This window comes from Stomoxys calcitrans, chromosome 1 (assembly GCF_963082655.1).
Source record: "Stomoxys calcitrans chromosome 1, idStoCalc2.1, whole genome shotgun sequence".
Classification (NCBI taxonomy): Eukaryota; Metazoa; Arthropoda; class Insecta; order Diptera; family Muscidae; genus Stomoxys; species Stomoxys calcitrans.
Window position 1 is genome coordinate 188,202,393 of NC_081552.1, and position 26,495 is coordinate 188,228,887.

Sequence of the window (26,495 nt, forward strand, 5' to 3'; positions counted from 1 at the left end):
TGTTAAACTGCTATTAAAAAATCCTTGCGTGACTAGCAATTTTAAATCGTGAGTGCGAAAAATTTCACTCACGCGCACACCTCTTGTTCACCTTGTCCAGTAATACCTGTCAATAGTTTGTTGCATTAAGCAAGCTTCTTAGCATGCCTTTGACCCCAACCTTGGGTTACATGTGTATACGAATTTAACATTGTGTCTATGGCAAAGACACCATTTTGTCTGTGGCATAAAATTACTACCAATGCCATTAATTATGTCACTGACACAGGTATTAAGGTAAGCAAGAGTTAGTCAGGCCTTTAATGTGATTATATATCTTGATTACAAGAAAAGTAACATAGGTGCAATAATGAGTACTGCCTTAGCTAAAGAGAATAACCTGCACGTGTTTTAGATTTGCAGAACGAGACTGTGGATTCACATGTGATACACCAAGTGATTTAGATGAAAGATAAGGTAATAAAGACTAGGTTGGATTAGGTACAGGTAAGACTTAGCAGTTAAACTCTTTTTATACCCACCACCGAAGGATGGGGGTATATTCATTTTGTAATTCCGTTTGCAACACATCGAAATATCCACTTCCGACCGTATAAAGTAAGACGATCTAGCCATGACCGTCCCTCTGTCCGTCTGTCTGTTGAAATCACGCTGTAGTCTTTAAAACTAGAGATATTGAGCTGAAACTTTGCACAGATTCTTTCTTTGTCCATAAACAGGCTAAGTTCAAAGATGGGCTATATCGGACTGTATCTTGATATACCCCCATAAAGACCGATCCGCCGATTCAGAGTCGTAGGCCCATAAAAGCCACATTTAGTATCCGATTTTTCCAAAATTTGGGACAGAGAGTTGTGTTAGGCCAGTCAACATTCTTCCTCAATTTTGCCCCGATCGGTCCAGATTTATATATATATATATATATATATCTGCCATATAGATCGATCTCTCGATTTAAGGTTTTGGACCCATAAAAGGCGCCTTTATTGTTCGATGTCGCCGAAATTTTGGACAGGGAGTTAAGTTAAGCCCCTCGATATTTTTCTGCATAATGGACAGATCGGTCCAGATTTGGATAAAGCTGACATATAGACAGATCTCTCGGTTTAAGGTTTTGGGCCTATAAAATGCCCATTTACTGCCCGATGTCGCCGAAATTTGGGACAGTGGGTTGTGTAAGCCCGTTCGACGTTCTTCTTCAATTTGGCCCAAATCGGTTTAGATTTGGATATAGCTACCACATAGATAAAAGGCGCATTTATAGTCCGATTTCACTAAAATTTGGCACAGTGACTGACGTTGGGCTTTTCGACATCCGTGTCGAATATGGTTCAGATCAGTTTATATTTAGATAAAGCTACTAAAACGACCAACAATTTTTATACACATTTGAACAATGACTTGAACTTATAAGTATTTGATCCAAATCGGATCAGATTTCGATATAGCTGATATAGGGCATAAGGTATGCATTTTTCACCCGAATTTGACGAAAGGTGTTTTGAACATATACCCGAGGTGGTGGGTATCCAAAGTTCGGCGTGGCCGAACTAAACGCCTTTTTACTTGTTATCAATGCGATTTTAAAGTTATTTAGTTTTTTCTTTTTAAATCTTCAAATTTTAAGCCAAATCGGGTAAAAATTGCGCCCTCTAGAGGCTAAATAAATCAAGATCTCTGATTGGTTTATATGGCAGTTATATCAGGTTATGTACCAATTTAAACCATACTAAGTACAGGTGTTGGAGGTCATAACAAACATCTCATGCTAAAATCCAGCCAAATAGGATGAGAAATGCGCCCCCTAGCGACTACTATATCAGGTTATATACCGATTTGAACCATACTTAGAACCGTAGTTGAAAATGATAACAAAACACTTCAAGCAAATCGGGAAAGAATTGCGCCCTCAAGAAGTTAAGATCCAAGATTGGTTTATATGACAGCTATATCAGGTTATGAACCGATTTGAACCATACTTAGCACATTTGTTAAAAGTCACAACAAAACATCTCATGCAAAACTTCAATCAAATCGGTCAAGTCAAGATCCCAGATCGGCTTATACGGCAGCTAAATATATCAGGTTGTGAACCGATTTAAACCGTACTCAGCACAGTTGTTGAAAGTCATACAAAAATAAAACCAAATCCGATAAGATCAAGAAGTTAAGATCCAAGATTGGTTTATATGGCAGCTATATCAAAACATGGACCGATTCGACCCATTAAAATCCCAACCGACCTACACTAATAAGAAGTATTTTTGTCAAATTTCAAGCGGGTAGCTTTACTCCTTCGAAAATTAGCGTGATTTCGACAGACAGACGGACGGACAGACGGACGAAAGGAGAGACGGACAGACAGACGGACGGACATGGCTAGATCGACTTAAAATGTCATGACGATCAAGAATATATATACTTTATGGGATCTTAGACGAATATTTCGAGAAGTTACAAACAGAATGACGGAATTAGTATACCCCTATCCTTTGGTGGAGGGTATAAAAAAAACAGAAAAAACGGCACTGTGCTAAATTTAAACAATAACGGACAATTATTATATATTACAACGAATTATAGATTCAAGACCATAAATCAGGAGATCGGTCTATATGGCAGCTATATCTAAATGTAGACCAATCTTGGCCATACTGAACACGAATATCAAAGAGCCAAACACTGCCCATTGTGTCATATTTCAGCGAAATGGTGTAATAAACGTGCTTTTATGGACCCAAGCCCGACCGACACGAGATAACTATGACCACCACACTGGCTGGAACTTTGAACCCCGACTTGTGTGGTGTTCATCGTTATCACGGGAAGCTTAGCTGAGAGCTACCGTTCCATGGATAATGCCGCGAAATCCGTACTTGAATACCGGAAGCCTCCCCAATGAAACCCATGGTACGGAATGCGGCATACAGAGAAATCCTGCAATCAGTAGCAACGCAAGGGAGAGGTATCGGGAGAAAAGGAGATAAGAGAAACGCCTATTCTGCAGAAATAAGAAGGAAACGGAAAGACGTGTGTGTGGGCGAATTGAACGGTACACGAACCGGATTGAAGTCGGAAAATTCTATCAACGAATCAAACATCAAACTTTGGTACAGGCACATCCTCCTGCAGAGACAAAGAAGGAAATCTGGTAACTAATACAGATATTGTGCTGAGAATGTGGAAAGAACATTCCATTCCAAGCTGCTAGTGTCCGATGATGGCGGCGAAGAGGATACCGCTGAACCAATCCCTGATGATGGTATAGAATGCTTACCTCCCAGTCAGATTGAGGTCCAATTAGCTGTGACCCGACTGAAGACCAACAAGGCAGCAGGAACCGATGGTTTGCCCTCTGAACTATTTAAGAGCGGAGGCGACACGCTATTAAGGCGTATGTATCAGCTTGTCTGTACCAACCAATTGGCTAGAAGAACGATTAACCAATGATTGGAACCTCAGCATACTATGTGCCGTGCTCAAGAAAAGAGGTAAGGCGGAATAAGTCTCCTCCCCATCGCATAAAAGGTACTCTCGAGCGTACTATGTGAAGATTAAAACCTAAGGTCAATGAGATAATTGGGCCCTATCAATGCAGTTTTAGACCTGTTAAATCCGCTATAGAATACATATTCACACTGTGCCAAATCCAGGAAAAGACCCGAGAAGGACAAATCAACACCTACCTTATATTTGTTGACTACAAAGCCGCTTTCGATACCCGTGTACGTTCAAAGGTATTCAAGCCATGTCCGAGTTTGGTATCCCTGCAAAATTAATAAGACACTGCAGGATGACACTTGCTGATACACGTTCCTCAAATACTTAATCAGCTTATAGTGTGATCTCTTTAATATCCTGCTGGGGAAGATTATACGAGAAGCAGATGTGAACAGATATGGAACACTAGTCACAAGAGAACACTTGCTACTCGCCTATGCCGAAGACAACGACATCATAGGTCGGTCACCGGAAGTAGTAACTGCAGCCTTTGAAAGAATCCAAAGAGATTCAGTGAAAATGGGTCTGGCAGTAAATGGAGATAAGACGAAATGGATGGTTTCAACTCCCAAAAAGCCTTGCACAATCGAGCAGATAAAGAAAATGGAATAAGTTGGAAACCACAACTTTGAGACAGACAGTAACTTTATCTACCTCGGCACCACCACGAAACAAATGACACCAGTTTTGAGATTAAGCGAAGAATAATACTGGCAAACAGATGCTACTTTGGACTTAGTAGGTAGTTTAGAAACAAGACCACCTCTCAACAGACGAAGATTATACTATACAAGACACTGATACTACCCGTGCTGTTATATGGTTATGAAGCATGGGTACTTGTAAAAGCAGACGAGGCAGTGCTTGGAGTGTTTGAGAGAAAGATTCTTCTTAAAATATATGGACCAGTTTGCGTTAATGGAGAATATAGGCGTCGTATGAATCACGAGTTGTATGACGACGGTAGCATAGTTACAAGTATTCAAATACAACGGCTGCGTTGGCTAGGTCATGTTGTCAAAATGGATGGAGGTGCTCCAACAAAGAAGTCTTTTGAAGGCAAACACGGTGGTACACGCAAACCGGGACAATTAAAAGCCCGAGGGAAGGATCAAGTGGTGGAAGACATCGCGAAACTTGGTGTCAGAGATTATAAAATGAACACAGAAGACCGAAGCGCTTGGAACGCTGGTGGGAAAAATGTTCTGTCATAGCCAATTTAAGTAAAGTGAAGTGAAGTATAGAACAATTTACCGGATGTCCTACTCTTTATCATGGTAACCACTATTCTCTCCATGGTTTTTGTGTAGAAAGTAGTGGAAAGTGTATGGGGTCTATACATCGCTACTAATTTCTCGATTATTCCTAGGATTTGCTCAACTACTATTTACAATAACTTTGTTAGAGGTTTGTTCGGCCAAGCATCATGAGATTTTTAATTGTTCTTAAATTGCGTTTTTTGGCGATTTCCGTTTACACATTTATTTATTTTCCTCAACTGCAAAAGCGGTACCTCTTATTATTGTCATCAAAAACAATTCGGGACACAATTCTCTTTGTTTACTTTTAGCAATTTCTCTAAAAAAATGCCGCAGGCGTTGGAATACTTTTTTGCTGCTTGATATAATCTTAAATGGTAATATTGTACATTTTTCTCATCTATAATTATCGTTTTTTTTTTACTTGCAGTGAATGCGAATCCAAGTATATTTTTGGGTTTGTCTTGTTTTTTTTTTTTTTTTTGCTTACATATATAAATTCCAGTTGCTGTCAGTGTCAATGTCAAGAACAATCTAAAACTTTGAAATATTTTTTTTGTTACAAATACCTCCTCATGCCTTTACTTTAAACAAACTTGGTGTTGCTGTGGGAAGATTGAGAAGCTGACATGCTTTTATCATTGTACAAATTGGTCTACTGTTTTCATGGAATCTTAAGAAATTTGAAACTTTTCCTATTAACATTAAATTTGTTAGCTTATATGTACATATTGCAGAAAAATTTGAACCAACATTACAACAAGTGAAAAGACGTTAAGTTCGGCCTGGCCGAACTTTGGATACCCACCACCTCGGGTATATATGTAAACCATCTTTCATCAAAATTCGGTGAAAATTTCATACCTTATGTCCCATAGCAGTTATATAAAAATATGTTCCGATTTGGACCAAATACTAATAAGTACAGTAGCTACGTCTAAAAATAAACCAATCTGAACCATATGTGACACGGATGTCGAAATCCTAACATAAGTTCCTGTGTCAAATTTCAGTGAAATCGGATTATAAATGCGCCATTTATGGGGCCAAGACTTTAAATCGAGATGTCGGTCTACATGGCAGCTATATCCAAATCTGGACCGATTTGAGCCAAGTTGCAGAAAAATGTCGAAGAGTCTAACACAAGGCACTGTCCCAAATTTCGGCGACATCGGACAATAAATGCGCCTTTTATGGGCCCAAAACCTTAAATCGAGAGATCGATCGATCAAATCTGCACCGATCTGGGCCAAATTAAAGAAGGACGTCGAAGAGCCTAACTAAACTCACAGGGTCAAACTTCATCGACATCGGACAATAAATGGGTCTTTTATGGCCCCAAAACCTAAAACCGAGATATCGGGCTATATGACAGCTATATTCAAATCTGGACCGATCTGGGGTCTTAGGCCCACAAAAGCCACATTAATCATCCGATTTTGCTGAAATTTGGGACATTGAGTTGTGTTAGGCCCTTCGACATCCTTCGTCAATTTGGCCCAGAGCGCTACAGATTTGGATATATCAGCCATATGGACCGATCCTCCGATTTAGGGTCTTAGGCCCATAAAAGCCACATTTATTATCCGATTATGCTGAAATTTGGGACAGTGAGTTGTGTTAGGCCGTTCACATAATTCTGCATTATAGGACAGATCGGTCCAGATTTGGATATAGCTGCCATATAGACCGATCTCTCGGTTTTAGGTTTTGGGGCCATAAAAAGCGCATTTATTGTCCGATTTTGCAGAAATTTGGGACAGTGAGTTGTGTAAGGCCCTTCACATACTTCTGCATTATGGGACAGATCGGTCCAGATTTGTAAATAGCTGCCATATAAACCGATTTCTCGATTTAAAGTTTTAGGCCCATAACAGGCGCCTTTATTGTCCGATGTCGCCGAAATTTGGGACAGAGAGTTAAGTTACGTCCCTCCACATATTTTTGCAATTTGGTCTAGATCGATCAAGATTTGCACATAGCTGCCATATAAACTAACCTCTCGATTTAAAGTCTTGACCCCGTAAAAGGCGTATTTATAATCCTATTTAACTGAAATTCGACACATTGACTTATGTTAGGTTTTCCGACATCCATATTGTATATGGTTCAGATCGGTTTAGTTTTAGATATAGCTACAAAAAAGACCAGTATTTTGTTATACACAATTGAACAATGACTTGTACTTATAAGTATTTGGTCCACATCGGATCATATTTTGATATAACTGCTATGGGACATAAGGTATGCAATTTACATCGGATTTTGATGAAAGTAGTTTTACATATATATCCGAGGTGGTGGGTATCCAAAGTTCGGCCCGGCCGAATTTAACGCCTTTTTATTTGTTCCGATTTAGCTACAATTTTGCACATTGTGTTCTGTTTTGACTTTCAACAACTGTACTTAGTTCGGTCCAGATCGGTCTTTAACCTAATATAGCTCCCATATAAACCGATCTTCCGATTTTACTTCTTGAGTCCCTATTAGAATTGTTATCCTACTCTGGTTTCCAACATCCAAACCTTATATGGTCCCAATCGGTCCATAAATTGATATAACTCCAATAGCATGACAACTTTTATGCATTTTATTGTCTTTATATCCCTTGCACCATAGGATGGGGGTATACTAATTTCGTCATTCTGATTGTAACACCTCAAAATATGCGTCTGAGACCCCATAAAGTATATATATTCTTGATCGTCATGACATTTTAAATCGATCTAGCCACGTCGGTCCGTCCGTCCGTCAGATAGACGGACGGACGAAATTGAAATTGAAATTTTGCACAAATACTTTCTATTGGGATTGTGAATGGGCCAAATCATATAGCTGACATACAAACCGATCTTGGGTCTTGACTTCTTGAGCCTCTAAAGCGCGCGATTCCTATCCGATTTGCCTGAAATTTTACACGTAGTGTTTTGGTGTCACTTTCATCAACTGTGTTAAGTATGATTGAAATCGGTTTATAATCTGGTATAGCTGTCATATAAACCGATCTTGGGTCTTGACTTCTTGAGCCTCTAGAGCGCGCGATTCTTATCCGATTTGCCTGAAATTTTGCCTGAGGTGTTTTGTTATAACTTTCAGTAACTGTGCTAAGTATGGTGCAAATCGGTATACAACCTGATATAGCTGCCATATAAACCGATCAGGGATCATGACTTCTTGAGCCTCTAGAAGGCGCAATTCTTATCCGATTTGGCAGTAATTTTGTACAACGTCTTCTCTCATGACCATCAACATACGTGTCCAATATGGTCTGAATCGATCAATAGCTTGATATCGGACTATAACTTGATATAGCTCCAATATACATAACAGTTCTTATTCAATATTCTTTGAACTCGACAAATGCGATCCATGGTGGAGGGTATATAAGATTCGGCCCGGCCGAACTTAGCACGCTCTTACTTGTTTAAGTAAAAGTTTGTCAACTCTAAGTTCTCTTTGATTCCATAAGTCGAACAAATATAATTCTAGGTATTATTTCACTGAATGAAATCTTTTATGCGTCGTATTATTGTGCTCTGATGTAAATATTCCAAAGCGATATGCAAATATTTCAATGTTTATTTATATAACAAATCAAATCTAATTCACCATATTTGATGTGAAATGTTTTATTTCCGTTATGCATAAAGTGAAACGCACAAATTAGCTTTTAATTAAAATAATACCAAAGTATGTATTACTAAATTAGTAAGTCGGCCGCTGAGATTTTTGCTTTCATTGTTGCTGCCATTGTGGTCTTGTTGGGGTTGCTCTGGCCAAGTTTAGCTTTATGCCATGTGGTTGGCCAAACAAGAAATCTTGGCTTTTCAAAAACACTTTTTCTGTTTTTTTTCAGTTTACAAGACTTCCTGTGTGGAAGAAATTCACATTCGCTTTTGGTTTGCTCTGGAAAATACAAAAAAGGCAACAAATCAACGAAGCTTGCCTGCCAATTGACCGTCCATCGGCAGAGAAGCAGATTTTAAGAACCCACACTCATCATGGCATCATTCAAGTCGATCGATCGATCCGTCGCAAATGTCGACAATTTGTTAGGTCGCTGATTATGCCGCGGCGTAGTTCTCTCTCATGAATGGTTGGGCTGAATCAAAACAAACGCTTTTGCTTTTGAGTTTGGGCGCCATGCCGTGCCCCTCTAATATCAGCGGCTGCCTTTGCCACTGCCACCATTGCTCTACAGAAGAAAAGTTCTATATAAAGCCATTCAACATTTGGATGCCAGTTTATTTGCAAAAATTCGCGAAACTTGTGAACATACAAGAAATCACTCAAACGCGCTAACGAAACGAGTCGAGTTCTAACGAGCGAGTGTTGCTTAAGTTCCAAAGGAAAGCATTATGGCCCTAGTACCTGCCAACTCAAACCTCAGCGAATGGGATTATTGGGATCAGCGTCGCCGCTTGTGGCGTGATTGGGATCTTGTGGACTGGGATGTGCCCTATTACAAGAGATTGCAGCGTGTCGGTTCAGCACCCGATCTTAGCCGTGTGGTGGTGGGCAAGGATGGCTTTGAGGCCAACATCGATGTGGGTCCCTTCAAGCCCTACGAGATCACAGTGAAGACTTCAGCTGACACTGTCATTGTGGAGGCCAAGCATGAGAAGCGACGTGATGGCGATAGTTTTGTGGGACGCCACATAGTCAAGCGTTTCATTTTGCCCCGTGGCTACTATCCCAACGATGTGCGTGCGGAACTAAGCTCCGATGGCATTCTCATAGTCAGATGTCCCCCCTGCTCGACAACAGAGCGTAGTGTTTATGTGCGACAAATGGGTCTGCCCTATCTGAGTCTAAAGCATTAAGTTCAAATTTATTATTTAAAAATATAAGAAAAAAATCATAAAAAAACAACCACCACTACCAAAAACAAAAAAAAAAAAATTATATCTTATTCAAGGTTACTGCGAACGAACGAACGTGTGGAAAATTGCCGTAGAAACAAACATAGCATCAAGTAGTGTTGTTCAGTTTTATTGTTAATCTTGTTAATTGTGCAATCTTGAATTAACCTCCTAAGAATCGTTTAGCCCTTAAGTGTTTTCTCTTTTAGTTAGCCCTTAATGATTTTTTTTTTTTTGCCAAAATCATGAAAACAATTTTATTTTTTTTTTTTTTTGTAATAACTTTTAGCACACATTTCCTCTATAATTACCAAAAAATAATATCGTTGATATAAGAAAACTGATTGTATTTGTTTGTATTTCCATAATAATAACCATTACATTTTTAGTTTTTGAATAAAAATAATGAAAAAATGTCAAATCAAAATGAATGAATGAAATCGGCACCAGAATGTCACATATGGGGGAAAATACCAAAGCGTGCTTTATACCCACCACCGCAAGATGCGGATATATTCATTTTGTAATTCCGTTTGCAACACATCGAAATATCCATTTCCGACCGTAAAAATCTAAGACGATCTAGCCATGTCTGTCCGTCTGTCTGTTGAAATCACGCTACAGTCTTAAAAATTGAGATATTGAGCTGATATTTTGCACAGATTCTTTTTTGCCATTAGCAGTTTAAGTTCGAAGATGACCTATATCTTGATATAGCCCCCATATAGCCCGATCCGCCGATTTAAGGTCTTAGTACCTTGAAAGCCACATTTATTATCCGATTTTGTTGAAATTTGGGACTTTGAGTTGTATTAAGCCCTTCGACATCCTTCTTCCATTTGGCCCAGATCACTCCAGATTTGGATATAGCTGCCATATAGACCGATCATCCGATTTAGGGTCTTAGGCCCATAAAAGCCACATTTATTATCCGATTTTGCTGAAATTTGAGACAGTGAGGTGTGTTAGGCCCTTCGACATCCTTCTTTAATTTGGCCCAGATCGGTCCAGATTTGGATATAGCTGCCATATAGACCGATCTCACGATTTAAGGGTTTGGGCCCATAAAAGGCGCATTTATTGTCCGATGTCGCCGAAATGTGGGGCAGTGAATTAAGTTAAGCCCTTCGACAACCTTGCAATTGTCATCATCATCCTATATGGTGCTGAGGTCATGTGGACGGAATTTTAATAAGTTTCTTTTGGTCATTTTATTTTACACTTGTGATTTTCCACCATGAACTGTTCATTTATATGAGTAACATATGAGTGAGACATTTATGATATGTTTCCAAGCCATTCAAAAGTTAATCCATTACCCTAAATTTCGCCATTTCATCAATAGTTGGCAATGTTAGTATAGAATTTTATTTCTTTTCTTTCCGCCTGGGTCATTGTCAACTGCTCCATGGCTACCAAAAGCAAGCATTGGATGCCTTTGATGCTAGCACATGTATCATTATCAGTGTCTTGGCTTATGTCAGACATCATGGCAGCCACATGGACATTTTTCCTTAACCTACATTTTTTTACAAAATAACAAAAACAATTTATTTAGGTAAACTATGAACTTTTACCAAAAAACATACCACATTTGTTGTGCTCGTGTGTGTCTAAACTTATGTTTCGAAGGGATGACTCATTTCAGCATTTGAATATATCCGATATTGAATGGAAAGGAAAGTAAAAACAATCATAAACGTCAGTGAAGAACATGTTTTGTCAACTAAATAAATGAGGATGCCACTTAATCTCTTTTTATTGGATTAAGTAGTTCCCCGAGTTAAACGATTTATATGTCACTATTCTTAAAAGATATACAAAATAAATTTGCTTTAATTTGTTTTATTCTTGCACACCACTGTCGAGCATTTTTAGTGTTTCCTGAATGATTCATACAGTTGACCCATTTTATTGTCTTCACGGACAAGATCAGCATTATTTTAAGATATCATCGTTATTTTTGAACAGGTTCTTGAACTCGATGTCACAACACTTTGCCATTATACTAAGATCGCAACAGATTTATGTACCTTTTTAAATCTTCTACGTAGGATAACGAAATTTGTGTATATTTTTATGCAAGAACTGGCAAGGTGGCCACAGATATACAACTCAACGAGTGTTAATATTAACTGTAGTGCTGTATTTATACTCACCATCATAGGATGGGGGTATACCAAAGTAATCGTTCCGTCTTTATTACCTTGCATTTTGATCTGTGACCTCATAAAAAATATAAATTCTCGACCATCTTTACACACCGTTCATCCATTTCCCAGTTGGATAGAATCAAAAACAAGTAAGAAGGCGTTAAGTTCGGCCGGGCCGAACTTTGGATACCCACCACCTCGGGTATATATGTGAACCACATTTCGTCAAAATCCAGTGAAAAATGCATACCTTATGCCCCATAGCAGCACTATATATATCATCCGATTTAGACCAAATGCTTATAAATACAAGTCATTGTTCAGCCGAGAGATCGGTCTATATGGCAGCTATATCCAAATCTGGACCGATCTGAGCCAAATTGAAGACAAATATCGAAGGGCCCAACACAAGTCATTGTCCCAAATTTCGGCGACATCGGACAATAAATGCGCCTTTTATGGGCCCAAAACCTTAAATCGAGAGATCGTTCTATATGGCAGCTATATCCAAATCTGAACCGATCATGACCAAATAGAAGAAAGATGTCGAAGGGCCTAAGGCAAATCACTGTGCCAAATTTCAGTAAAATCGCATAAGAAATGTGGCTTTTATGGGCCTAAGACCGTAAATCGGAGCATCGGTCTATATGGCAGCTATATCCAAATTTGAACCGATCTAGGCCAAATTGACGAAGGTTGTCGAAGGGCTCAACGCAACTCACTGTCCCAAATTTCAGCAAAATCGGATAATAAATGTGGATTTTATGGGCCTAAGACCATAAATCCGAGGATCGATCTATATGGCAGCTATATCCAAATCTGAACCGACCGATCTGGGCCAAATTGACGAAGAATGTTAAAGGGCCTAACACAACTCACTGTGCGAAATTTCATCCAAATCGGATATAAAATGTGGCTTTTATGGGCCTAAGACCCTAAATCTGAGGATCGGTCTATATGGCACCTATTTCCAAATCTGGACCGATCTGGACCAAATTGACGAGGAATGTTGAAAGGCCTAACACAACTCACTGTGCCAAATTTCAGCAAAATCGGATAATAAATGTGGCTTTTATGGGCCTAAGACCCTAAATCGGCGGATCGGTCTATATGGCAGCTATCTCCAAATTTGGACCGATCTGGACCAAATTGACGAAGAATGTCGAAGGGCTCATCGCAACTCACTGTCCCAAATTTCAGTAAAATTGGATAACAAATGTGGCTTTAATGGGCCTAAGACCATAAATCGGAGGATCGGTCTATATGGCAGCTATATCCAAATTTGAACCGATCTAGGCCAAATTGACGAAGGTTGTCGAAGGGCTCAACGCAGCTCACTGTCCCAAATTTCAGCAAAATCGGATAATAAATGTGGCTTTTATGGGCCTAAGACCATAAATCGGAGGATCGGTCTATATGGCAGCTATATCCAAATTTGGACGGATCGGAGCCAAATTGATGAAGGTTGTCGAAGGGCCCAACACAACTCACTGTCCCAAATAGTGTCGGAAATGGATATTTCGATGTGTTGCAAACGGAATGACAAAATGAATATACCCCCATCCTTCGGTGGTGGGTATAAAAAAAAAACAAAAATCTAGTATGAAATATGCCATTTGAGAACGGATAGAGATAACTTTTTGAAATTCACACTGATTAGAGCTGAGGTGTCATTCTGTTTGTAACTACTCGAAATATTCGTCTGAGACCCCACAAAGTACATATATTCTTGTTCGTCGTGACATTTTATGTTGATCTAGCCATGCCCGTGCGCCTGTCCGTCCGTCCGTCTGTCTGTCAAAAGCATGCTAACTTTCGTAGGAGTAAAGCTAGCCGATTGAAATTTTGCGCAAATACTTTATATAAGTGTAGGTCGGTTGGGATTGTAAATGGGATATATCGGTCCATGTTTTTATATAGCTGCGATATAAACCGATCTTGGGTCTTGACTTCTTGAGCCACTAGAGGGCGCAATTCTTATCCGATTTGAATGAAATTTCGCACGACGTGTTTTGTTATGATATCCAATAACTGTGCCAGGGATGGTTCAAACTTGGACTTATTAGCATTTGGTCCAAATCGGAACGTATTTCGAAATGGCAGCTATGGGGCATAAGGTATGTATTTTTCACCGGATGTTGACGAAAGGTGGTTTACAATATATACCCGAGGTGGTAGGTATCCAAAGAGAGGCCCGGCCGAACTTAACGCCTTTTTACTTGTTTTTTTGCAGAAAAAAAATTTTCTCTTATTTCAAATTACCCAAAAAATTGGAAAAACAAATGCCCAACTATTCAATAAACAAGATTAATTATTTAAATTTGTTTCCATGCTAATCTTATTTTTAACCCACCAGCCCCTTAATTTTGTATAAGTGCAATCATTCAGGTTTATTATTGCCTTTTGTTATTTGTTTACATAATATTTTGCCTTACTTTGTCACAAAGACAACTTATCCGCAGTCTTTGATATTGGCAGCAGTTAAATAGGCTATGCATGGTACATTCCAATATGTAAACTACTGTGTAAGCCATGTGTTTACATTTATTGCGGCGTACTTATAAAGACGACGAACACTGGGTGAGTGCCTGACCTGCCCACATACGATGATGTGACGACACTTGTCGGTTACCCATTTCCTACCATATTCGTTGATATTTCAACAAAACAAAAGCAAAAACAAAATTCAAGTAAATTAACTTGTCTTTACAGTCGACGAAAATTATATAGTGCTTAACTTTATAGAGGGAATATTTACAATTTTTTCAAAAATTTATAAAAAAAAAACAAGTAAAAGCGTGCTTAGTTCGGCCGGGCCGAATCTTACATACCCTCCACCATGGATCGCATTTGCCGAGTTCTTCTCCCGGCATCTCTTCTTAGGCAAAAAAGGATATAAGAAAAGATTTGCTCTGCTATTATTATATTATTACATGTTGGAGACCTGTGTAAAATGGCAGCCAATTCGAATAAGAATTGCGTCCTTTGGGGGCTCAAGAAGTAAAATACAGAGATCGATTTATATAGGAGCTGTATCGGGCTATGGACCGATTGAGATCATAATAAACACGTATGTTGATGGTCAGGAGAGTAATAATAATTGCGACCTCTAGAGGCTCTAGAGCCTCAAGAAGTCAAGATCCCAGATCGGTTGATATGGCAGCTATATCAGGTTATGAACCGATTTGAACCATACTTGGCACAGTTGTTGGATATCATAACAAACCACGTCTCGCAAAATTTCATTCCAATCGGATAAGAATTGCGCACTCTAGAGGCTCAAGAAGTCAAGACCCAAGATCGGTTTATATGGCAGCTATATCAGTTTATGGACCGATTTGAACCAAACTTTGCACAATTGTGGGATATAATTACAAAACACGTCGTGCAAAATTTCATCCCAATCGGATAAGAATTGCGCACTCTCGAGGCTCAAGAAATCAAGACCCAAGATCGGTTGATATGGCAGCTCTATCAGGTTATGAACCGATTTGAACCATACTTGGCACAGTTGTTGGATATCGTAACAAAACACGTCGTGCAAAATTTCATCCCAATCGGATAAGAATTGCGCACTCTAGAGGCTCAAGAAATCAAGACCCAAGATCGGTTTATATGGCAGCTATATCAAAACATGGACCGATATGGCCCATTTACATACCAACCGACCTACACTAGTAAGAAGTATTTGTGCAAAATTTCAAGCAGCTAGCTTTACTCGTTCGGAAGTTAGCGTGCTTTCGACAGACAGGCGGACGGACAGACATGGCTAGATCGAAATAAAATGTCGCGACGATCAAGAATATATATACTTTATGGGGTCTTAGACGAATACTTCGAGTAGTTACAAACAGCATGACGATATTAGTATACCCCCTATCTTATGGTGGAGGGTATAATAAAACAAGTAAAAGCGTGCTAAGTTCGGCCGGGCCGAATCTTATACACCCTCCACCATGGATCGCATTTGTCGAGTTCTTTTCCCGGCATCTCTTCTTAGGCAAAAAAAAAGGATATAAGAAAAGATTTGCTCTGCTATTAGAGCGATATTAAGATATGGTCCGGTTTGGACCACAGTTAAATTATGTTTATGTTGGAGACCTGTGTAAAATGTCAGCCAATTCGAATAAGAATTGCGCTCTTTGTGGGCTCAAGAAGTAAAATAGAGAGATCGATTTATATGGGAGCTGATCGGGCTATAGACCGATTCTGACCATAATAAACACATGTTGATGGTCATGAGAGAATCCGTCGTACAAAATTTCAGGCAAATCGGATAATAATTGCGACCTCTAGAGGCTCAAAAAGTCAAGTCCTAGATCCGATTATATGGCAGCTATATCAGGCTATGAACCGATTTGAGCCATACTTGGAACAGTTGTTGGATGTCATAACAAAATACTTCGTGCAAAAATTCATTCCAATCGGATAAGAATTGCGCACTCTAGAGGCTCAATAAGTCAAGACCCAAGATCGGTTTATGTGGCAGCTATATCAGGTTATGAACCGATTTGAACCATACTTGGCACAGTTGTTGGATATCATAACAAAACACGTCGTGCAAAATTTCATTCTAATCGGATAAGAATTGCGCACTCTAGAGGCTCAAGAAGTCAAGACCCAAGATCGGTTTATATGACAGCTATATCAGGTTAGGGACGGATTTGAACCGTACTTGGCACAGTTGTTGGATATCATAAGAAAACACGTCGTGCAAAATTTCATCCCAATCGGATACGAATTGCGCACTCTAGAGGCTCAAGAAGTCAAGACCCAGATCGGTTTATATGGCAGCTATATCAGGTTATGAACCGATTTGAACCATACTTGGCACAGTTGTTGGATATCATAACAAAACACGTCGTGCAAAATTTCATTCTAATCGGATAAGAATTGCGCACTCAAGAGGCTCAAGAAGTCAAGACCCAGATCGGTTTATATGGCAGCTATATCGGGTTATGGACCGATTTGAACCATACTTGGCACAGTTGTTGAATATAATAGCGAAACACGTTGTGCAAAATTCCATTCCAATCGGATAAGAATTGCGCACTCTAGAGGCTCAAGAAGTCAAGACCCAAGATCGGTTTATATGGCAGCTATATCAGGTTATGGACCGATTTGAACTGTACTTGGCACAGTTGTTGGATATCACAACAAAACACGTCGTGCAAAATTTCATCCCAATCGGATAAGAATTGCGCACTCTAGAGGCTCAAGAAGTCAAGACTCAAGATCGGTTTATATGGCAGCTATATCAAAACATGGACCGATATGGCCCATTTACAATGCCAACCGACGTACACTAATAAGAAGTATTTCTGCAAAATTGCAAGCGGCTAGCTTTACTCCTTCGGAAGTTAGCGTGCTTTCGACAGACAGACGGACGGACGGACGGACGGACGGACAGACGGACGGACATGGCTAGATCGACATAAAATTTCACGACGATCAAGAATATATATACTTTATGGGGTCTCAGACGAATACAATCAGAATGACGAAATTAGTATACCCCCATCTTATGGTGGAGGGTATAATAAGTAAAAGTCTTCTAAGTTCGGCCGAGCCGAATCTTGTATACCCTCCACGATGGATCGCATTTGTTGAGCTCTTGCCACGGTATCTCATTTTAGGCAGACAAAGGATAAAAGAAAATAATTGCTATGTTATTGGAATAATATCAAGTTATGGTTCATTTCGGACCATAATTGAACTGAATATTGGAGACCATAGTAGCAGTCATTGTATAAAATTTCAGCCAAATCTAGTAAGAATTGGGCACTTAGGGGCTGAAGAAATAAAATAGGGGGATCGGTTTATAGGGGCGCTGTATTACGCTATAAACCGATTCATACCATATTCGACACCTATGTTAAAGGTCATGAGAGGAGCCGTGGTACCAAATTTCAGCCAAATCGGATAATACTTGCGCCCTTTAGAGGCTCAAGAAGAAAATATCCCATATTGGTTTATATGGCATCTATATCATGTTATGGACCGATTTGAAATATTCTTAGCACAGTTGTTGAAAGTTATAACAAAACACCTCATGCAAAATTTCAGCTAAATCGGATAGTAATTTCGTCCTCTAGTGACTCAAGGAGTTAAGACCCCAGATCGGATTATATGACACCTATATCAAGTTATGGACCAATTTTAACCAATCTTAATACAATTGTTGGAAGTCATAAAGAAACACGTCATGCAAAATTTCAGCCATATCGGATAGGAATTGCGCACCCTAGACATTAAAAAAGTCAAGACCCCAGATAGGTTTATATGACAGCTGTATCAGGTTATTTAAACCATACTCAGCTCAGTTGTTGGAAGTCATAATAAAACACCTTGTGCAAGCGGAATCGGATAAGAATTATGCCCTCTAGTGGCTCAAGAAGTCAAGATCCCAGATCGGTTGATATGGCAGCTATATCAAAACGTGGACCGATATAGCCCATTTACAATCCCGACCTACACTAACAAGGAGTACTTGTGCAAAATTTCAAGAGTCTGGCTTTACTCCTGCGAAAGTTAGAGTGCTTTCGACAGCCAGACGGACATGGCTAGATCGACTTAAAATGTCATGACGATCAAGCATATATATACTTTATGGGGTCTTAGGCGAAAATTTTGAGGAGTTACAAACAGAATGACGAAATTAGTATACCCCCATCCTATGGTGGTGGTATATATGTAGAACACCTTTCGTCAAAATTCGTTGAAAAATGCATATCTTATGCCCCATAGCAGCTATATCGATATATGTTCCGATTTGAACCAAATGCTAGGAAGTACAAATCATTGTTCAATAAACCGATCTGAACCATATACGACACAGATGTCTAAAAGCCTAACATAAATCACAGTGTTAAATTTCAGTGAAATCGGATTATAAATGCGCCTTTTATGTGGCCAAGACTATATGGCAGCTAAATCCAAATCTGCACCGCTTTGGGCCAAATTGAAAAAGAACGTCGAAGGGCCCAACACAACTCACTGTCCGAAATTTGGGCGACATCGGACAATCAATGCGCCTTTTATTGAACCAAAACCTTAAATCTAGAGATCGGTCTATAAGGCAGCTATATTCAAATCTGGACCGATCTGAGCCAAATTGAAAAGGATGTCGAAGGTCCTAACACTACTCACTGTCCCTAATTTCGGAGATATGGGATAATAAATGCGCCTTTTATGGCCCCAAAATTTAAAATCGAGAGATCGGTCTATATGGAAGCTATATCCAAATCTGTACCGATCTATGCCATATTGCAGAAGTATGTCAAGGGCCTTAACTTAACTCACTGTCCCAAATTTCGACAACATCGGACAATAAATGCGCCTTTTATGGGCGCAAGACCTTAAATCGAGAGATCGGTGTATATGGCAGCTATATCCAAATCTGAACCGATCTGGGCCAAATTGAGGAAGGATGTCGAGTGGCCTAACATAACTTTCTGTCCCAAATTTCAGCAAAATCGGATAATAAATGTGGCTTTTATGGGCCTTAGACCCTAAATTGGCGGATCGGTCTATATGGCAGCTATATCGAAATCTGAACCGATCTGGGCCAAATTGAGGAAGGATGTTGGGTGACCTAAGATAACTCTCTGTCCTAAATTTCAGCAAAATCGGATAATAAATGTGGCTTTTATAGGCCTTAGACCCTAAATTGGCGGATCGGTCTATATGGCAGCTATATCGAAATCTGAACCGAATTGGGCCAAATTAAGGAAGGATGTCGAGTGGCCTAACATAACTTTCTGTTCCAAATTTCAGCAAAATCGGATGATAAATGTGGCTTTTATGGGCCTAACACCCTAAATCGGCGGATCGGTCTATCTTCGAACTTAACCTGTTTATGGACAAAAAAAGAATCTGTGCAAAATTTCAGCTCAATATCTCTATTTAAAGACTGTAGCGTAATTTCAACAGACAGACGGATAGACGGACAGACGGACGGACATGGCTAGATCGTCTTAGATTTTTACGCTGATCAAGAATATATATACTTTATAGGGTCGAAAATGGATATTTTGATGTGTTGCAAACGGAATGACAAAATGAATATACCCCCATCCTTCGGTGGTGGGTATAAAAATTTGCACACAATATGTTCTCGGTCGTCCTACGTGACAGTTTGGTGTTATTTTTCTTGCAAGGATCGTTCCCCCGAGGCCCCGTAGACACCTTGGACCAAATTCTTATAACAGATGTGTACTCAACTTCCAAAAACTTTTAATTTGATACCCATTTTGTCCCAATCGGAAAATACGTCCTGTTGGAGGGAGGAAAATTTCATGGAAATCTATCAGAAGTTTCAGACAAACTAACAAACAAATAATCAAATTAAAGCTTCTAGAAACCGAACAAGGATGATCGAGAGTCTGGTTAATATGGGACCTACATCAAGTTATAGACTGACTTGGACCGTATATGGCACAGTTGTTGGAAGTCGTAACAGAATATCGCATGCAAATTTCAGCCCAATCGGACAAAAATTGATCCTTGTAAGGACTCAAGAAGCACAGTTGTTGGAAGTCATAACATAACACAACGTGCCAACTTTCAGCCAAATCGGACAAACCTTGCTTGCTTGGAGCTCAAGAAGTCAAATCGGGAGTTCGGTTTATATGGGAGTTATATCAGGTTAAAGACCGATTTGAACCGTACTTGGCGCAGTTGTTGAAAGTCATAGTAGAAGACCACATGTAAAATTTCAGCCAAATCGGACAAAAATTGCAGCTTGTTAGGGCTCAAGAAGTCAAATCGGGAAATCGGGTTATATGGGAGCTATATCAGGTTATAGACCGATTTGAACCGCACTTGCCACAGTTGTTGGATGTCATAACAGAACACTATGTGCAAATTTTTAGCGAAAGCGGACAAAATTTGCGGCTTCCAGGGGTTCAAGAATTTTAACCCTACTTGTCGCTGTTGTTGGAAGTTGGACTCGGCCAACAAAAGGGCATTCCTTATCATTGATCTTAAACTTGACATGGACAGCACTCTTTTATATGTGTGAAATTTACCCCTGTTGTTTCTAAATGGAATGTTCATGGGCAAAATTTGAAAATACACAATTTCGCTTAAATCGGCCCACCCATTTCCGAGGTCTGGCGTTTTTGACAATTTGTGGTAAGGGGAGGGTCCTTCCCCCTTCAGTTTTCAACAAATTTAGTACTACATTTTCATCGGGGGCTCAAACGCTACCATCTGTGAGAATTTGAGTCTATACAGAACAGGCAAACAAACAAAGAGCAACAATTTCATTATACCCACCACCATAGGATGGGGTATATTAATCTAGTCATTCCGTTTGTAACACGGGTGGTCGATATAAAGTATGCATATTTTTGGTCGTCTTGACATTCTAAGTCGATCTAGTCATGTCCGTCCGTCTGTTGAAATCACGATAGCGGTCGAACACGTAAAGCTAGCCGCTTGAAATTATGCTCAGATACTTCTTATTGATGTAGTTCATTGGGGATTGCAAATGTGCCATATCGGTTTAGATTTGGATATAGCCCCCACATAAACCGATCTCTCGATTTGACTTCTTGATCCCTGGAAACCGCAATTGTTGTTCGATTTAACTGAAATCTTGAATGAAGTGTTCTATTATGATTTCCATCAACTGTCTCTATTACGGTCCAAATCGGTCTATAGCCTGATATAGCGCCCATATAAATAGATCTCCCGATTTGACTTATTGAGTCCCTGAGAGCTGCAATTTTTGTCCGATATGGGGGAAATTGCGCACATAGTGTTCTGTTATGACTTCCAACCACTGCACCAAGTACGGTCATAATCGGTTTATAACCTGATATAGGTCCTATATGAACCGATCTCCCGATTTGATATCTTTAGCTTCTGGAAGCAGCAAATTAGACCGATTTAGCTAAAATTTTGCACATTGTGTTGTGTTATGACTTCCAACAACTGTGCCAAATACGGTCCAAATCAGTTTATAATCTGATTTGGCTCCCATATAAAGCGGTCTCTCGATTATCCTTGTTCTGTTCCTAGAAACCTTACTTTTTGCTGGTTGGACAGGAGATTGGTATTAAGAATAAAATTATCCCCTTCCACTGAATTTTTTTTCGTATAAATTATAAGCAGAAGCTATGGAGGTGGGTTCCCAAGATTCGGCCCGGCCGAACTTAGCAAGCTTTTACTTGTTTTAATACAATACGAGTGAAAGAAGACGATTACGTCACATCCTCATCCAATTTCTTTAAGATTTCAAAAATCGTAGAATTTTACTACTTGTACGTGTGCATGAATCAGAAGTTTTTGAATGAAAACATCCCATTAAATGGCAATGTTAAAATTTTTTAACAATTTAAGCAACATTACAATCCAATCACATACATACAAAATTGATGGAGAGCCATTTGGAAAGTTATTACTTTCAATATAACATTGTCACAAAAATAAAAAAAAAAATAACGAAAACAGCAGCGACGTTAACAGCGATAGAAAAATGTCGAGAAAATAAATGTTGATGCGGAAATGAATGTTTTCAGGGGCACACTTTGTGTGTTTGTGCACATGCGAGCACACACCCACCCACAAGGTATAAATCACATTCGATAAAAACGTGGGCTGGAAAATTATTTTAATTGCAAATGACATGCATTAAAAATTTATCTTGATTTTACAAACAAAAAAAAAAAAAAAAAACAATAGCATATACATTACACACATAACGCCAAAGAAAGTTACAAGTTTTTATATCGCAACAACAATCGAAATGCAATGTAGCAGACACCCACAGCCAATGAAGCTATAAGTGATGAGGGAAATTGGTGAATCAAACTAAAAATAAGCACTATCCAACAAAAAAAAGGCATATTGAACCACAAAAGAACATTTGGTAGCCCTAACAAATTTTCGAAATCCGTGGTGTACACCTTCAGGGGCCTGCCAAGAGACAGCCCCCGGACTAGGGCCTTTAAGTTTTGCACATGACCACGATCTATCCCATTCTCAAACGCCAGATTTTTCAATAGTTTTTTTTTTTTTTTTTTTTTTTAATTTATCCCACTGTGCGCCGTTCGGACTCGGCTTTCAAAATGACGTCCCTTATCATTAAGGTTAAACCTTGTATCGGACATCACTCATTTATATATTTGAGCTGTTTGTCCATATACCTTAATGGAATGTTCGTAGGCAAATTAATTTGGGCTCCTTTTTTTGCTGAACAGGGGAAAGCCATAAGGACACCTCTCGACCAAGGCTTAGTTAAAAAGGCAGAACTAAAACAAGTAAAAATTTTACAAATTCAACCGGTTCGAATTTTAGAAACTCACCACCATGGATTTGACTCTCGATTTAGACAAACGAACTTGGTTGAAGCGCCCATGTGTGTTTTACTTACAAAGTTTCTGCCAATTCAATCATAAATATAAGCTTTTTGGGGCCCTATAAAACTAATCGAGAGATCGGTTTGCATAGGAGCTATATCAGGTTAAGGTAGTCATAATTAAGGCTAAAAGTTTGGTTTTTGAAAACTGAGTTTTCGGTTTTTTGGGCCAACTATACTAATCGGATTTTCGAAAATTGTCATTTTTTGGGTTTCTTGGCAAAAAAAACAAGTTTCCCAATAAAGGCTAATTCTTAACCACATTTTGCGATAAATATCCCTTTTAGTTCAGAACTTACAAAATCCATACAAAATTCTTAATTGTTTTCCATACCACTCCCCTAAGTTGGTTCATGTCTGGTATCGTGTACCCACCTAAGTACCGGTATCTGTCAGCCTCGAAAGCCGGACAATGACATAGGAAATGCTCCAACGTCTCATCATCTTCCCCATATGCCCTACACATGCTATCACTTGCCGCACTGATTTTGCATTAGTGAGCTCGTAGTCCTATGTGTTCCGTTATGACACCAATAGCTATACTGACCTCACTAATAGCCTCGTCTTCTCACGATTCATATCACACCATAGGACTTTCGCCGTCCTACCGACTGTTTCGCTGTTCCACAGTGTTACATGCGCGTTTGTCGCCCATGGCCTTAAAATGGACTGCGTCGACCCGAAAGGTTTCTGGTTAACCAAGTTTATCGACGGCAGTTCTCTGGCCTTCACCGCCTAAGCGTCTGCCCATTCATTCCCCCTTACTCCGTTATGGCCCCCTTACTCCGTTATGGCACCCAAACGATAAGGATTGTGCCATCCTCAGAGAAGGCATTAATGTCCTTCTTACACTGCAAGACTGTTCGAGACCTTACCGCCCAGGCAGGTATTGCCCTTATGGTCATTTTACTGTCCGTAAAGATGTTCACACTCGACGTCCTCGTCGAGTACCACACCACCTCACGCATTCCGTGATTGCACGGATATCTGCCTGCAAGCACCGTATTATGGTCGGGCAGTTTAAAATAGATCTCAGTCCCTAGGTTCTCAATGTAAACCCCCAGGCCCACTCTGTCCCCTAGCTTTGATCCATCTGTGTAACATGATTTTCCGGACGGCAACACTAGGGTTCCGTCAGTCCAAGACTGTGCCGCTGGCAGCAGTGCCTTGCACAAGACCTCAAGTGTCGTCTCAGGTATCCGATCGGAAATCTCTTTCATTCCTTGCTGGTTTCCTATCGTCGACTCGAATATACAGTCCATTCTCCCATCGCCTTAAGTCTCACAGCCGCAGTGGCTGCCTCACACTTAATCTGTATGTCAATGAGTTGGATATCTAGAATAGTTTCCAATGCCCCAGCGGGCGTGGTCCTCATCGCTCCGTCTATGCCAAGACAACGTGTTCTCTGAACTTGTTGTATGGTCCTAACATTGCACTTTTTCTCCATCGCAGTCCACCAAACTACTGAGGCGCAAGTAAGTATAGATCTAATCACGCTTCTGTAGAGCCAGTGGACTATCCTGGGATTCAGGCCCCATTTCGAGCCTGTGGTCCTTCTACATTGAGTCCAACATCTGTGAGCCGTCTCTGTACACTCCTGAATGTGACACTTCTAATTAAGTTTCCTATCCAAGATCTTTCCTAAGTATTTGACCTTGTTAGATATCGAAATCGTTTTATTGAGTATACGTAGTACGTCATAATGGCCCACCTTCGTCGTCCTCGTGACGTGAGGCATATTTCTGTCTTCTCTGGGTTAACATGGAGACCCCTAGTTCTAGCCCAGTCATAAGCCATATGCATGACCCTTTCGGCCCTTCTGTATAGTTGGTTCAGATCGTTACCCATAAGAAGTATTCAAACATCGTCTGCATAGCAGACTGGTTAAAATCCCTCCTCAGTCAGCATCCGTAATAGGTCACTTATGGTGGTCACCCATAGGAGTGGCGATAAAATCCCCTTTGAGGCGTGCCCTGTGCCACTTTCTCCCTTATATTTATGTCATGGGACCCGCAATTCATCCATCTGCTCCTTAGCATATGGTTTATTCAGTCTCTAAAGACCCGGTTCACCCGGTACTGGTCTAAGGATTGGATTAATGTGTCTGTCCGTATATTATTAAACGAACCCTCGATGTCAATGCAAACCGCCAATGTGTACGTCTTTGCATCGAATAATGTTTCTATTTTATGCATAACCTCTTGCAGGGCGGTCTGCACGGATCTTCCCTTGACATAGGCATGCTGTTTGTATTGTATTTAAGCAGTTCGCTGGATATTTAACTCTTCATAATCGTATCCACAATGTGTTCCATGGTTTTGAGTAGAAAGGACGTAGGGCTTATAGGTTTGTAGGCCTTTGGTGTCACATACCTGCCTTGCCGGGCTTGGGTATAAACACCACCCTTGCTTGCTGCCAGGCTTTCGATGTATATGTAAGTCCTATACACGTTGTGAAAATAGTTGCCAGATGAGGAGCCAGATAGTCAACCTCCACTCGTAGTAAAGCCGGAAATATTCCATCAGGTCCGGGTGACATAAATGGTTTGAAGCTTCTCACGGCTTCCGTGACCATAAATTCAGTTATGATAAACCTTCAATGAATCTCAAGATTCCGGTGTTTCCGTTAGTCCCGTCGTATCCTATGGTAATGGGTTTTCATTAAAAGTCTCATCCTCCGATGATTCAGCCTCACTCCCATGTCACTTTCTAATGCTTCAGTTTGGACATGGGTTTTAGGGAGAAACTTTTTCATTTTGGAAGCATCATTAACGCTATCGACCTGGTCGCAGAAAAGATTTCAGGAGGCACCTTTTGCAGCTCTGGTAATCGTATTGTATTCCTGAGCCATGTAAAATACACATCCCAATAAACTTCCTCTTTTTTACGACGTGCTCTGTTAAAAAGTCTGCGGACCCCTTTCCCAATGTTGCGAAACTCTCCGGTCATCCAGGGCTTTCTTGGGCTGATTTCCTTTTTCGAAGAGGACAACTATCTTCGAAAGACTCCACTAGTGCTTAATTTTGTTGACATTGTCGTCAATGTCTTCTAAGCTTGGACATTCTAAATTAGAAGTTAATTTAGAATGTCCAAGTTTTCTTCTGAGTAGTCTTCCGAATTTTGGCCAGTTTTTTTTTTTCAATTTATTACGGAAGCTTTCATAAAAATTTCTCCTTAATTTGTAAAGCCTACACCATTGCTATGGTACAGGGTATTATAAGTTTGTGCATTTGTTTGCAACGATAAGAAGGAGAAGAGCTAGACCCATTGATAAGAATACCGATCGACTCAGAATCACTTTCGGATTCGATTAAGCCATGATCGTCCGTCCATCTGTCCGTTCGTCCGTCTGTCCG

At 39.9% G+C, this 26,495-nt stretch overlaps 2 protein-coding genes across 3 annotated transcripts in view; both read left to right on the plus strand.

The window, feature by feature from the left end:
* Positions 1-26,495, plus strand: part of LOC106090824 (sensory neuron membrane protein 2) — a 572,456-nt gene that overhangs the window by 199,967 nt on the left and 345,994 nt on the right. The window lies entirely within an intron of this gene.
* LOC106093645 (heat shock protein 27) lies at positions 9,117-11,466 on the plus strand. Its single transcript, XM_059360186.1, has one exon. It carries the CDS (start codon positions 9,119-9,121, stop codon positions 9,581-9,583), a length of 465 nt encoding a protein of 154 aa, XP_059216169.1. The 5' UTR covers positions 9,117-9,118; the 3' UTR covers positions 9,584-11,466.